The 16,108-nt window shown below is 44.6% G+C and overlaps 1 protein-coding gene across 1 annotated transcript; it reads left to right on the top strand.

Annotated features, from left to right (window-relative positions):
* Window positions 1-4,943: 4,943 nt before the first annotated feature.
* Window positions 4,944-8,601, top strand: LOC137589715 (probable E3 ubiquitin-protein ligase makorin-1). Its single transcript, XM_068307563.1, has 8 exons — window positions 4,944-5,029; window positions 5,149-5,337; window positions 6,317-6,498; window positions 6,782-6,948; window positions 7,039-7,244; window positions 7,828-7,938; window positions 8,091-8,235; window positions 8,449-8,601. The coding sequence occupies exons 1-8, from the start codon at window positions 4,944-4,946 to the stop codon at window positions 8,599-8,601; spliced, it is 1,239 nt and encodes a 412-aa protein (XP_068163664.1).
* The last annotated feature ends 7,507 nt before the right edge of the window (window positions 8,602-16,108 follow it).

Raw genomic sequence — 16,108 nt, forward strand, 5'->3', positions numbered from 1 at the left:
GCCTTTAATGTAAATTGACTAAGAAAGTCCCCGCACTGAGGGACGGTGTTGTGATAGGTTCAACTCGAGGTGCAGCGACGTCATGTACCCATCAAATGACGTCATCTGCAGACCCACTGAATGACCACATCTGTCCATCTATGGATTTTTCTTCCCTGAAGACTCACTCATATTACAAGGCGGCTATGTCAGGATTTATTCGGATCATTTCTTTACAGAGGGCTTCAGGGACCATGGGACATCGTTTTTGATCCCAGATCGGCCCCCGAGGAGCCCAGACCTTAACCCTGGTGAGAATCTTTGGGATGCGCTGGAGAAGACTTTACGCAGGGGCCCGGAGGCTTATGAACTTATCGCGTTGTTTTAACTTTTGTCACCCTACAAATATTCTGGTTCGTTTGAGGTGGAGGACAAGCGGCTCTACTCCGAGCTCCTCCCTGGTGAATGAGCTCCTCACCCCATCTCTAAGGGTGCACCCAGCCAATTTACGGTGGAAAATCATTTTAGCCGCTTGTATCCGCGAATGCAGTAGGAACGTCAATTGACCGGTAAAACGAGAGCTTCGTCTTGCGACTCAGATCCTTCTTCCCCACGAGAGACCTATAAAGCGACCGCATCACTGCAGAAGCTGCACCGATCTGTCTGTCAATCTCACGTTCCATCCTTCCCTCACTTGTGAACAAGACCCCAAGATACTTAAACTCCTCCACTTGGGGCAAAGACTCTCCCACTCGCGTCACACTCAGCTGCAAACCGTCCCAGTGCACGCTGAAGGTCCAGGTTTGATGAGGTCTGCAAAAAGCAGGGATGAAATCCTTTGGTCCCCAAACCGGACTCCCTCCGTATCCTGGCTGTGCCTAGAAATTCTGTCAACAAAGATCATGAACAGAACCGGTGATAGAGGGCAGCTCTGCTGGAGTTCAACGTGCACCTGGAACAGGTCTGACTTACTGCCGGCAATGCAAATCCAGCTCTGTCTTCGGTCATACAGGGACCGTAGAGCCCTCTGCAAAGGGCCCCATACTCTCAAAGCACTCCCCACAAGATACCATGAGGGATATGATCAAATGCCTGAATGGACTGAATCCAATGTACTGAATCCGAGGCTTCCACATGGCATACACGGAACACCCACCAGGGTCAGCAGAGGGTGTCTCTGGTTGAACCTCTGCCCAGTAGATGTCAGCAGTGGGTGAGGTTGGAACTGGTTTTGTCAGCCATTGTCCATTGTGCCCAGCTTCACTGCAAAAAACTTGAGTACCGTCTGGGAACCGCACAGTCAAACCTTGTGGTCCACACAAAATGGAAGCGTTTGTGACAATTAGCAAGTCTCTGCCTATTAGGCTCATATAATCTGCTTTCACCTCTTCCTCATCCTCCTTGGGCCCCACACCAGCCACGACGACCCTGCCACATAACACTGCCAGCGGGGTTAGAGTTCTTCTCGTCCTTCTTGTCATTTACCTTGGCCCTAGCCTCAGCTAATTGTATTTTAAGTAATTGTGTCTGCATGTGTTGGATGCCGGTGTTGTGGCTGGCTTCTGTTTTTTGGTAATGTGTCAGATGATTCACAAGGTGATTGCAGAACCGGCTTTCTGTCATAATCAAGAAATCTGGATCACCTGTTAATTTGTCCTTTGACAAATTTGAAGTTTCACAATTTGAAGGAAACACACGTTTGGATCACACCCCGAGTGAATTTCAAATCATCTTCTAGTTTTTGCAATTTCCCTCTTTTCTCAAAAGCTGTTTTAAGACTTGAATGAATAAAGAATACTCTAATAATCCTACAGGGAAATTATTTACCTATGTTAAGTATACAGTCATACGGCATACATTATACAAGAGTGCAAGAGAATACAGCTATCACAGTTAGACAACACAGCATTTACACTAAATAAACACAAGAGACATATAAATATGACTGTATAGACAAACACAACTAAACCTAATAGCATAAATTGAGTGCAGAGATCACACAATAGCTCAAAGATCCCATTAGATCTCAAGGTAGACGTCACATGGTACAAAACACGTCATCGTCAGTGACGGGACACCAAAGTACCACCCAGCAGATCTTCCGTTTATCACCTCCCCCTCAGGTAACAAAATTCAGGTAACAAAATTCAAAATTTGTTAATTCAGGTAACAAAAACCAAAAACACTTGGCATCGCTGCGAGCAGGGTAACCTCCCCCTCACTCAGGCGCAGTTTGATGACATTCCTCTCCTTGACTTGTTTTTAAAAGCCTCATCTTTATTTTTATTAAATTTATTATTTTTGAGCTCGTTGTTCTGGGATCAGAACGGTCTCGTCAGACCTTCAAGCAGATTTACAGACCATTCCTTCAATCTATCAATTGTTTGATTGCCTTATTTGTCTCTATTTTGTTATTTTGGCAAGCTTGCATAACATTTTACCCCAGGTATCTGATTTTCACTTGGTGACCGCCATTTTGTGAACCACTGTCTCCCTAGATGTCGATGTTTTGCCCAGTCAGTGGTTCTCCCGGTTTAACCCTATCTAAACTGGTTTTAGCAATTTTGATTTAATTACCGAATCAATGTCGGAGGGACATGAACCCAAGGGATACTAACTGAAATTGCCTTTCGGAGGGTCTCCAACCCCAATGGTACTTTACCGAAAGGACTCCAACCTTGACCTCTTATCTTCTATCTTAGTGAATTGATCTTACAACATTATCACTCGTCTCCTTTAACTTAGTCAGGCCAATTGCAGAAATTTGATTATTACAACAGGTTTTCTGCTTACCATTGTTAATTGTGGCCACTGGGAGAGGAAGAACAATGTTTTGGACTGGATCGTCCTAGGTCATTGTTATTGTTGAAAAGACTTTGCTTCACTGTCCACGGCCGCTGTCGTCACGGAGTTGACGATTGTAGCCCAGCTACATTCTTTAAAAGATATTAGTATTTGGGACTATGTCAATCAGAAGATAGATTCGGCTCTTAGAGGTAATGGTACAATGCACCACACACACACAGTACTTTAGATGCAGTTGGTACCATGTAGTAACTTGTACATATATATATACACAGTGGAACCCAATATTTACAATCTGAAGAATAAATTAAATAAACTACTAAAGTGCACTTAACATTTTTGATGCATCATAACATTCAAAATCAGGGCAAAAGCACTCACAATATTTAATTCATCAAGAATAAAACACACCGAAACGGTCCAAAATCTACACCTCAGTTGTAAAGTCAAAGCTGTTAATTTTCCGTGGCTGGAAGCTGTAAGGTGTGTGTGTGTGTGTGTGTGTGGGTGTGTGTGTGTGTGTGTGTGTGTGTGTGTGTGTGTGTGTGTGTGTGTGTGTGTGTGTGTGTGTGTGTGTGTGTGTGTGTGTGTGTGTGTGTGTGTGTGTGTGTGTGTAATTAGATGAGTACAAGTGTGTGGAAATTTACTGAGACAGAGTGATAGAAAAGTTTATTGCATGATTAAAACTAAATATTTATGCAGCCAACAAAATAATGAACAGCATGTACAGTGATACCTCTGTATTCAACCGCCTCTATACTCGACCAAATCGGTGCTCAACCAAAAAATTCGAATAGAAAATGTATCGGACCCCGAACAGATTTTCGGTACTCGACTAGCCGAGTCGACCCGAACACGCTCTTCGGCCGCGCTCCTCGGCCAGCGGGTAAGCGTCAGTTCGACTCAGACCGCCAGCGGAGTAACACGTACGCAAATTACGTACGCAAAGACGTACGGAAATTATAGCAAAATATGAAAGTGGTGTATGAGTGTCCGACCTCGCGTCGCAGTATGAAATGGCAAAGTCAACCATTTCCACTATCTTGCAGCAGAAGCAACTGACAATGGACAGGTTCCTTCTTAAAGAAAAGAGGAAGGCTACTGCCCAGCCAGATTCACCTCCACGGAAGAGAGAGAGAAGGGAGAAAACCCCTGGATGGGCGTTACCTAGCGTCATCATGGAGGGGATTCCCCTCCATGATGACGCTAGTGCCATCAACCGCTCTCAAAAACGTAAGTAAATTTTACAAAATGGTTTATAATGCTTTATCTTTATCATGTACTGCTTGTGCACATTTACGTCTTCATTGTTGTTTAGATACACGTTCTTATAATATTTTAGGTATTTTTCTAAATGGTAAGAACGGATTAAAATACTTTCCATTATTTCTTATGGGAAAATTGGTTTCGGTGTTCGAACAAATCGGTGCTCAACCACCACCTCAGAACGGATTATGGTCGAGTACAGAGGTATTACTGTATTTAAATCTCTTCAACTCCAAGCTGGTCCAGTTTGTGGATGAGCTGCTGGGGGATGATTGTGTTGAATGTTGAACTGAAGTCAATAAAAGCATTCTGGTTATGAGTCTTTGGTCTCCAGGGGGGTGAGGATTGACTGTAGGGCAGTGCAGATGGCGTCATCGGTCGAGCGGTTGGACCGGTAAGCAAACTAAAAAGGGTCCAGGGTTGAAGGGAGGGCAGACTTGATGTGGTGCATGACTAGCCGCTCGAAGCGCTTCATGAGGATGGGAGTGAGTGAGAGCGGTAGTCGTTGAAGCTGGATGGGGGCGACTTCTTCGGGACTGGGATGATGGTGGTGGTTTTGAGGCAGGTGGGGACAACAGCCTGGCTCAGGGAGATGTTGAAGATGTCTGTGAAGACACCTGTGACCTCATCAGCAGTCTCTCAGGACACGACCAGGAATGTTGTCAGGACCTGGGCTTTCCGTGCGTTGGTCCTTCTGAGGACTTGCATCACGTTGTCCTGAGAAAGCGTCAACGCCTGGTCGCCAGGAAGGGGTGGAGTCATCTGTGCCGGGATGTTGTTGTCTGCCACAAAGCACGCAAAGAAGACATTCAGCTGATTCAGCAGAGTGGTGGAGCTGTCGCAGAACTGAGAAAGTTGGCTTGTAGTCCATAATGAACTGAATCTCCCGCCACATGTTCCTGGTGTCTCTGCTGTCGCTGAAGTGGGTGGCGATCCTCCTGGAGTACTGTCTCTTGGACACTCGTATGCCTCCTGACAGGTTGGCTCTCGCTGTCCTCAGGCCCACCTCGTCCCCAGCTCTGAGAAGGTTCTGGTGACCGTGACATCATCCATGCATTTCCTCATGTATGCAGTGACGGTCTCCGTGTACTCCTGGAGGTCTGTGGTGTTGTTGTGGGTGGCTGCATCTTTGGATACGCTCCAGTCTGTGGTGGAGAAGCAGTTTTGGAGTGCCTCTGACGATCCATTGGGCCACACCCGTATCTGCCTTCTCACAGGTCTGACGACTCTGACGAGCGGTCTGTATGCCGGCGTTAGCATAACAGTGGTGTGGTCTGATGCCCCAAGGTGGGGGAGAGCAGGGGCTTTATAGGCATCTTTATGTGTCGTGTCAACATTGTCCAGGATGTTAGCTCCTCTGGTGAAAAAGTGGTGGGTGGGACAACTGCCCACCTGAGTAGGAAGGACTTCTAACGACCCTCATTGTGTTGGGGGTTTTTTGGGGCGAGTTCCTACCCCAGCAGGACTATAAGTGTCTGGACTCAGTAGCAGTGAGTCACAACTGAAGGAGTCCTGACGTGGATGACTGAGACCTGCAGACATGTCTTCAACCAGCCTGAAGTAAGTTCTCCTCATTCTGCTTTGCTCTTCTTGACCTGCCTTTACCTGGAGGACTCCACACACTTTACTCTGACTCAGTGCTTTAGTTTGGAGTCATGTCATCTTTATGTTGGAGGATGAAGTCCAATCCAGACTGCTTAGGCTCAACAGATCAGAGTGTGTTTCCTATGAGTCTTAGCATCCTGCTCATTCATTGAAGTGTCTTTTGGAACAGATGGGTTAGCAGTTAGCAGTAGCATCTTCACACTGTTAGTACTGACTGTATTGTTGTGTTATTGCTGGAAGATTTTTAGAGTAATCTTTCTCATCCCAGCACTGTCTCCTGTGCTCATGGATATGTTTGGTCCTGACTTCTTATAACTAAATGATATGAGAGCTAAGACGAGGAGCACTGGTCGCAGAATTTAAGGTGAAGCGGGGGGAAAGGTTTCTAAAATGTTCTCACCATTAATTAAAAATCCCAAAATGCTTTGTGTTCATACTGACCCTGACACCAGTGGTGTGGAGCAGCAGTTTCAGATCTTTGTAGCTCTTTTAAGCTCTTTTGTTAAAATAGTTGATGTTGTTCCCTGTTCTGTTTGTTTGTAGGGAGGGTAATGGGTTTCCATCCCTCTACCTTTTGTTTATATGTGAGGGGTGGGGGGAATACGGTGGGTTTCTATCACCCAACTTTCTGGTTTTAACATGGTAACTTGTGTGTCCTCAGGTTTGAACACTACAAACTACCCAAAAGCGAGGAGCGGCCGACCCCCCACACGCTGATGCCTCCCCCCACTTCCCTGCTGGACCCATCAGACCTGGATCCCAGTGGGTCAACACCCGGCTCATGGGTTCAAGACTGGTTCAACGCGGCCGATTTTGGTTCAGGACAGCCGTACTGTGGACGGGGTGAGTGATCCGCGTGGTGTGTTGGGGAGAAGCACTAGATTCCACCTACGTCCCCTTGTGAGGAGACTTAGGGCTGTGGATATTTTCTTAGGTGGGGGTTGGGCTGTTATTCATTTTGGTATTTGGTAAATTTTTGGTATTTTGTAAAACAAGTGGACAACTGTGAACTTGTGTCATCTGAGATTACAAACAGTTGAAGGAAACTGTAGTCCGATCAGGTTGTAGGCGTGTGGTCACCATGGTGACAGTATTTTGATGTTTTGATGTTGTGGGTCGTCTGCAGCTGATCCTGAGAACAAGGAGCTGAGGAAGCAGCTTTGCTTCTACGCCGCTATTGGAAAGTGCCGCTATGGAATCAACTGTGCCTATCTCCATGGCGACGTTTGTAACATGTGTGAGCTCCAGGTGCTCCACCCCACCGACATCAGTCAGCGCTCAGAGCACACCAAGGTAACGACCTGCTCACACACTACACGAGCTGTCGCACACACTCCTTTGACATGGTGGTAACATACACACACTTCCTGCACCTGTCCACAGGCATGCATGGAGGCCCACGAGAAGGACATGGAGCTCTCGTTCGCCATCCAGCGCAGCGAGTACATGATGTGTCGTATGTGCATTGAAGTGGTGTTGGAGAAGGCCAACCCCAGTGAGCGGCGCTTCGGCATCCTGGTCAACTGCAGCCACTGCTACTGCCTGAAGTGCATCAGGACGTGGAGGAGGGCCATGTGCGATATCACCAAGTGAGTCGTCAGTGTGTGGTGGTAGTGGGGGGGGTCGTTGAAATTTGTGTTTCACCTTTGTATACTAATGAGGGTCATTAGTATACAAAGGTGAAACTTGTCTTTCAACGACCCCCCTTTGACACACCCAACAATTGTTGAGGGGCCAGATGGGTTTCAACGACGGTCGTCTGAATGTGCATAGCCCTGACCACACCCCACAGGGTAAATAAGCTGGACAACACCAGCCACCTTCAGAACTGAACAAGACTCTTGGATGAGAGATGAAACGTCTTCAAGAACTTTCTTAACGTCCAGTGGATCGACTTTAACAGCTTTGGATAACAAATATTTATTAATCTTTCTTCTTCATGAAAGCATCAAAAATGTTATCTAAATATGTTTCAGAAGTACTTTGAATGAGGTTGTAGCGATAAGTGTTCCATCACATTGATTAATCGTCTGTAAACCAACCAGAAACATTTTTTAATTCACGTTTTCTCACCAAACATCTACTGAGACTGTTTTTAATCTCCTTCAGAGGAGCTTCTTCCTGAACGTTCCCTGTTTCAGATGGTAAAACCATTTTTCTACTTATTTCCAGTTGCTGCCCCAAGTGTGGAATAACATCCAACTTTGTCATCCCGAGTGAGTTCTGGGTGGAAGATGAGGACGACAAGCAGAAGCTCATCCAGAAATACAAGGACGGCATGCGGTAAGTGGGCCGGGCTAGAAACGGGTAAGGGGTGGGGCTACACTAGTGGGTGGGGCTATACTAGTAGATCTGCAGGAGAACATCTGGGCTGTGGAGTGGGCGGTGTTGTCTGATGTGTCTGAATCCCTGACAGTCTTCTCGGTCTCCTTCAGGAACAAGCCGTGTCGGTACTTTGATGAGGGGCGTGGCACATGTCCCTTTGGCGCCATCTGCTTCTATAAACACGCCTTTCCTGGTGGACGACTGTTGGAGGCCCAGCCCCCGCGCCGACAGCCAGGATCCAATGACAGGAACAGGGTAAGGGGCCACCAGTCCACTGGTTCTGTTGAAGGTCTGCCAAGAACAGCAGCATCTCCACAGCAGCGCCCTCTGCTGGCTGAGTGGAAGCACTGATCAGTGGAAACCATCGTTTGGAGACATTTGGAGTCTGATTTTTGCAAACCTGCATCACTGGATGAAGGCTGATGTGTGTGTGTGTGTGTGTGTGTGTGTGTGTGTGTGTGTGTCCAGCAGAACTCCAGGACTCCGCTGTGGAACATCTTTGAGGAGCAGGAGAGCACAGACTCCTTCAACAACGATGAGGAGGAGATGGTGCCGTTCGAGCTGAGGGAGATGCTTCTGAGGCTGCTGGACGAAGACGAGGTCCTGGCAGGCCATCAATAAATGAACTTATGAAATATAAATGAAGAAAAAAAGTCCCACAAGCCATTGTGCTCATGCTAAACATTACCTCAACATCTATTGTTAGTCTTTCTGGTGTGTTTCATGTAGGAGGTATAATTCTAAAATAACAAAAATAAGTCAATATAATATTTAACAAATTAACTTTTTTCAAATATTGCAAAAATAAACAAAACCCACAAGTTTCTTTGTGGGTTTTGGTGTGACTCTTTTATCACTGACAGCTGTTAGCACTTCCTGTTAGCCTGACGATCACTCTGACATTTACTGTCAAACTGTAAGGTTTTACTCCTGAAGGCTGGATCTTCTGTTTTCTTTATTAAAGCTGCTCATAGCCATTATTTTGTACTGATGTGTCCTCCCTTCATCACCTTCATCCAAGTGTCCCGTGTGTGTGTGTGTGTGTGTGTGTGTGTGTGTGTGTGTGTGTGTGTGTGTGTGTGTGTGTGTGTGTGTGTGTCTGTGTGTGTGTGTTTCATTAATGGTGAAGAGCCTGTTGGATCACAAGCTGTCTGTCAAAGTGGGTGAACGGATGGATGGATGAGAGACAGATGTCCTTATGTCACAGACAGCTGTTGAGATACTTCTTGTAGCTAGCATGAACAGCTAGCCTTAGCCTCCCTCCAGTGAAAGTGGAGGGAGGCTGTTGACAGGTGCCAGTAGTTTGATGGGAAAATGGAAAGAGTACTTTGAAGAGTTGATGAACGTGGAAAATAAGAGAGAACAAAGACTAGAAGAGGTGACTGTTGTGGACCAGGAAGTAGTCAGGATGAAGTGAGGAGGGCACTGAAGAGGATATTTCAGGCAAGGCAAGGAAAAAAAACAAAAAAAACAAACAAAAACAACAACAACAAACAAAATAATTAAATAAGCAAATAATAAACAAAGATCATAACCCAACAATACAATTCTGCCTGAAAGGGAGTGGGAAGAAGAAAACTTATGTAATCCCACCCCAGTTCCTGATTCAGAGATCAACACACTGAGCTTCACTGCTACTTGGAGGATTCAAGGATAACCACACAATAATTGCATCATGATGGCATCACCATTGGGCAACAATGAAATTATCACATTGCAATAGCAATTCGACACAACAATGTAAGGAAGGCACGATATACCAACAATGGTAATGTACAATATACCAACAATGGTAATGGACAAATGCCAACAGCAGTAATTAACAAATACCAACGATGGTAAAGAAACACTGAGCACATGTTAACAAACAGAACAGCAGTTTGAGTTAAAGACCCTCATCTCTATACTTTGACCAGACATGATGTTTATATAACAGTTTGAATTGATTAGTACTTTGGCATTTCTTGTGTTGTGAGACCAGATTGTTCCAGAGTTTCACTCCGCACACAGACACACAAAAACGTTTATGCGTGGTTTGAGCTCTCGGCAATGAAAAATATCCAAAACCTCTCAAGAGATGAGCCCTGACTGGAGTTATAAAGAATTGTTGGAGGTTTGGTGGTAATAATTATTTGAATGTGTGTGATTGTTCCGGTGGTGGTCGGAGGGGCCGTAGGCGCAGATTGGCAGCCACGCCTCCGTCAGTCTGCCCCAGGGCAGCTGTGGCTACGTACGTAGTTTACCACCACCACGTATGAATGAGGTGTGAATGAATAATGGATCCAATGTAAGCGACTTTGAGTGTCCAGACAAGAAAGCGCTATATAAATCTAATCCATCATCATCATTATTATTATTATATAAAACTGTTGCTATTGTACAATATCATGAAATTTTAGCAACTTTGACTGCGTAAACAGGTTATGAGTATGTAAAATTTTGTTTCACTTTTTCTCGGCTCAGACAAAGCATTGTAAGTGACAAACATTGTTAAACACGTGCGTCCATGATAAAAATCATTTATTGACAACGTAAACTATGAACACAATACCGAAATAAAATTAACAATATTTATTTAAAATCCTTCAAAGTCCGATTCATCATCAGATACACCAGGGAGTTGTTCCCATTCTTCTTGAGTTAATTTATCATCAGTGTCCCAGTTGGCAGGAATATCTGTTTCTCCAGTTTCTTTGCTTTCTTCTGAGTCTAGATAACTCTAGATATTGGTAATTGTGCAAAACAGCAATGCTTAACTCACATTTCAGTGTGGCCGAGGCGAGGAAAGGAAATGAACAGACAAGGCGTAGCTAAGAAAATGGTAATCAATAATCAAATATCACACGTCACAGCAGATAATAAGAATTCTCGGAAGTGACACCATCCGACAAGGTCTGCTGATGACGCATTTGATTATTGAATACCATTTCCTTAGATACGCCTCGCCTCTGCAGGAGTGATGCGCATGAGCCATCATGAATTATGTATTTTGGATCGCCCACGCAAATGATTTGGATACTGTTACTAAAAATCGACCATGGACGTTTTGTGGGTTGAGAGATGTGGTTGCATTCAATGTTTTGCGATTGTGGTCAGCGATATCTTCGACCAATAAGTCATTGCGCAAATAATACTGTATACTAATACATCTAAGCGTGTAACCCCAGCCCTCGTTTATAACGCGCACCCAAACTTTGAGTTCTTTTTTAGGTAGAAAATTTTGCGCGTTATACTCGAATAAATACGATATATAAAACTATTAATGTATTATATTGTACAATATCATGAAATTTTAGCAACTTTGACTGCGTAAACCGGTTATGAGTATGTTCAAGAAAACCAACCTTGTGAATGATCCGAACTGCTCTTTTCTGTAGAATGATCAGAGGATTAATTGTGTTCTGATAAGTATTCCCCCAAACTTCAACACAATATGTAAAGTACGGGAGGACCAAGGTGCAGTATAAAGTACGGAGTGCATTTCCATCAAGGTATAGTTTTGCTTTATTTATAATTGAGAGGGTTTTGGATATTTTTGTTTTTATGTGTCTGACATGGGGTTCAGATCAATGAAGAGACCAACTGCATACTTTTTCTGCTCCATTGGGGTGTGCTCTTGATACTCACACGTTTCCAGTTCTATTTGTTGATGCTGTAGGATCTTCTGTAACATGTCCATGTCCATATTGGTGCTTGGTGTAGTCTGTGTTCTTGGTGTTTTTGGCGTTGTGATGATGAGGAGTCACAAGCTGCATCAATGTCGATACTGTTCAAGGTCTTCTATGCTCTTCACCAGCAAGACTTCTGCTGCCTCCGGTGACCCATTTAGTTTGATGAAGATCTTACAGTTTGTTACCCAGGTTTGTTGAATCTTGCCTTGTTTTTGCAGTTGTCCTGCGATCCTTGTGATGTCAGCATTTTTCTTTGTCAAGTACTCGTTTATGAATACATTTGTGCCCTTTAGCTTGCACCCCTGTTTCAGCAGTGCCATTTTCTTTTTCCGATTAGTAAACCTTCTGATGAGCGCTGACGGTCTCTCGTTCTTTACTGGTAGTGGGTGACACGCCTCGATGTGCTCCTGGTCCAACTCTATCCCCTTGCTCTGGAGATAGGAAGCCACCTGTTGCTCCACCGATGGTGTCTCCTGCTCGCTGGGCTCCCCGCTGTCCGCGGCCACTGCACGAGCTTATGAGCGCGGCCTGATGTTGATGCCAGTGATGACCACATCATTGATGCGGGAGTATTGGTACAGCTCATCCACTCGCTGCTCGAGATCCACAATTCGCTTCTCCTTCTCCGCGTTCTGGAGGCGTAGTAGTTTCACCTCCTCCAGGAGCCCCAGAAGCTGCTCCTGTTGTGTTCTGACCTCCTCCAGGAGCCCCAGAAGCTGCTCCTGTTGTGTTCTGACCTCCTCCAGGAGCCCCAGAAGCTGCTCCTGTTGTGTTCTAACCTCAGTCACATCGCTGCACAGAATATTGAGAGAGTTTTATCTCCCCGAACTCTTCTGGTGTCGGGCTTTTCCTTGGTGGGGGCATTCCGGTAGTTTGTGAACTAAAGCATCCAGTGGCAGGGGATGCTCCAGCGTGTTTGTCAGGGCGTTCCCTGGCTCAGGCACCAGCTTGCAGCACCGACCGAGACAAGCAACAATAGTCCACAGCGAAACACCCGGAAAAAACAGTCAGGCACGGTCAGGACTGTATGTATAAAGAACAAGAATTATATTAAGAGTCCATTTACCACAAAAAAACTTATTCAACGAGCAGCCACCTACAGCTACAACACTTCCTCTTATCTTGCCAGGGGGGCATCATTCAAGTCTTAAAACAGCTTTTGAGAAAAGAGTGAAATTGTAAAAAATAGAAATATTTTTTAGAAATTTCAAATCAGCAGCTACACTAAATTGTAAAAAATACAAGATGATTTGAAATTCACTCGGGGTGTGATCCAAAACTGTTTCCTTTGAATTGTGTAGTAAACAGCAGAACACATCCCCATGTCCTGACCGTGGTGTTCTGGTTGGCGAGGGATGGGCCCTCCTGTGGCAGCCGGAGCCCACTGACAAGGACAACAGTTTTACTAGAGGTAGGGAGGCATTTTATTTTGAAAACAAGGGTAACATTCCATTCAGGAACATGCCAACTCAAAGTAGAGAGGAACATTTCACCAGTGGGCCTTAAGCTCAGGAGAAATGTTAAAGCAAACACAAAATAAGCCATCAACCACAAAGGTAGCAGCTAGTCAACAAGTTCTGTGGCATGTAAAAGAGGGAGTGTTAAAAACTGAAGAGGACAGAAAAAGAGATGATGCACGTCAAACTTTATTTGAAATAAAAACAGCAATAATAGAGAGAGAGAGGGAAAGACAGAAGAGATAGAGAGAATGTTGTGATGTAGAGACTGAGAAAGGAACTAGAAGAAGTCAAACAAGGAAGAGAAGCAGAAGTTGTAAGTGAGAGAGAGAGAGAGGATATCAGCAGTCCCTGATGGAAGGTCATGAGAGTGATAGAAAGTTGATAAAGAAGACAGTGGAGGATGTTGAAGAAAGAGCAAAGTAGGGACAAAGGACACAGAGATGTTGCCATTTCTATGAAAAATACCAAAATAAATTTACTGATTTAGAAACTGACTGACACGGCTGATGTAAAAAGACAACAGAATAAAGGTAAAGGAACACTTTTGGGGATGAGGAAAAACAATACACTGTTGAGAACTTTAAACTTCAAGCTCACCTGCAGAACAAGAAACTTGTTGGTGTGGTCCAATTATCTTGAACTCTAAAATAACTAAGATAACTTTAAGATAATTAATAATTTAAGACTTAAAGAATAAAAATGGCATTTCAAAAGTAGATACAGCAGCTCTTTTTAGAGTTTCAACAAACGCTAAAATAAATCTAATATTAACAGTCAGACCCAGTCCTCTTAAACTGAATTAAACCATGTCACGACCCGGATTCGAACCGGGCTTGCTGCAGCCACAACACAGACAACGCGATCAGTTCATAAGCCTCCGGGGCCCTGCGTAAAGTCTTCTCCTGCGCATCCCAAAGATTCTCACCGGGGTTAAGGTCTGGGCTCCTTGGGGGCCAATCTGGGATCAAAAACGATGTCCCATGGTCCCTGAAGCCCTCTGTAAAGATATGAGCTGAATAAATCCTGATATAGTCGCCTTGGAATATGAGCGAGTCTTCAGGGAAGAAAAATCCATAGATGGACAGATGTGGTCATTCAGTGGGTCTGCAGATGACGTCATTTGATGGGTACATGACGTCGCTGCACCTCGAGTTGAACCTATCATAACACCGTCCCTCAGTGCGGGGACTTTTTTAGTCAATTTACATTAAAAGCTGCCGTGACCCGGATTTGAACCGGGGTTGCTGCGGCCACAACGCAGAGTACTAACCTCTATACGATCACGGCCGATGAAAAAACAAAACTGGAAAACAGTTAAAAAATCATTTTTGGGAGGGTGAGAGTAAAATACACACCACCAAGTAACACCGCAGCAACCACTTTGTTGTGGTTTCTGCAGCCACAACACAGAGTACTAACCACTATACAACCACGGCTGACGAATAAAGAAGTCAGAAACCCACGTGGATCTGGACCCATCAGACCACGTGACCACTGCTCCAGAGTCCAGTCTACACGTTCCAGAACAAACTGAAGACCCCCCTTTTAGTTCAGCCTCCTTCAAGAGTGTTTTTCTTCTGAATAATCAGCTGTAAATTCACTTTGTTATCCTTGTTTTTTCAGCATTTTTTTTTTTAGCATGGAATGTAGCCGCAAGAGGGCACAAGCCAGTGTCTTATTGTGCCAGTCCCAGGTCCGGATAAATACAGAGGGTTGCGTCAGGAAGGGTATCCGGAGTAAATCTTTTGCCAAATCAAAGATGCAAATCAAACCTATGACTTCCATACAGAATCGGTCGAGGCCCGGGTTAACAACGACCGCCATCGGCGCTGTTGACCTACAGGGCGCCGGTGGAAATTAGATTACTGTTGGTCGAAGAAGGAGAGGAGGAAAGTGTGTTCGCATAATAAAGAGAAGAGGAGCGCCAAGAGAAAAGGACTGAGAGTAGGGACGTTGAATGTTGGAACTATGACAGGAAACGGTAGAGACTTGGTTGACATGATGCAGAGGAGGAAGGTAGACATACTGTGTGTACAGGAGACCAGGTGGAAAGGTAGCAAGGCTAGAAGTTTAGGAGCAGGGTTCAAGTTGTTCTATCATGGTGTAGATGGGAAGAGAAATGGAGTAGGAGTTATCTTGAAGGAGGAGTTTGTTAGGAATGTCCTGGAGGTAAAAAGAGTGTCAGATAGAGTGATGAGTCTGAAGCTCGTCTTTGGCACTCTTTGAGTTAATGTTTACATATTATTTTACTGATTTGTCAGCACTTTATTTTCACCAATTCTAATTGATGAAACATTTTTATATTAACGTCTGTCCTCCCAGATATTAATTTCGTCTTTATTTTGAGACAAAGTAACTCAGGCAGCAGGGAAACAGGAGGGCGGAACCTTAGTGCAGGTCGTGTTGCACCCAGGTGACTCTAGGTGAGGACCTCGGCCCCTCTCCTCAGGACAAACTGGAGATGCAACAAGAGTGGCTCGTCTCTCTCATTCCTGTGACTGTTTTCCTGTGTTTTCAGGTTAGTACACCGTGACAACCACAAAACGACTACCTCCTAGAGTTCATTATTTTTAGCATTATTGACATGCTTTGGTGGCGTTTCTCAACGTATAAAAGTAAGTTTGATGTTAGCTAGAAAACTCCTCCTAGCAAGCAAAGCCGCTTGGCGGGAGTTTCAGAAAATGGCGCCTACCTGTTCCATATTAGGCAGAGACCATTTGCATATGTGCACATTGCGTGGCAAGATTTTAGTTGTTTTCCCTCTTTTGGCCCTGCACACCTGACCAACACTGTAAATAGAGTGTTTCTGTTGGGATATGATTAAACTAATACTATAGGATCTGTTTACTATGGTGCATTATGGAAATTACTTGAACAACCAGATGCTTATATTTTTGAATGGCTATTTTCTGTTTATAAAAAGCACGGTTAGTTTCATGTGGCTTTCAGGAATAAATAGTTACAGTACGAAGGGTGAAACTGCATTTTCATCAGTTT

Source organism: Antennarius striatus, chromosome 22, assembly GCF_040054535.1.
Source record: "Antennarius striatus isolate MH-2024 chromosome 22, ASM4005453v1, whole genome shotgun sequence".
Classification (NCBI taxonomy): Eukaryota; Metazoa; Chordata; class Actinopteri; order Lophiiformes; family Antennariidae; genus Antennarius; species Antennarius striatus.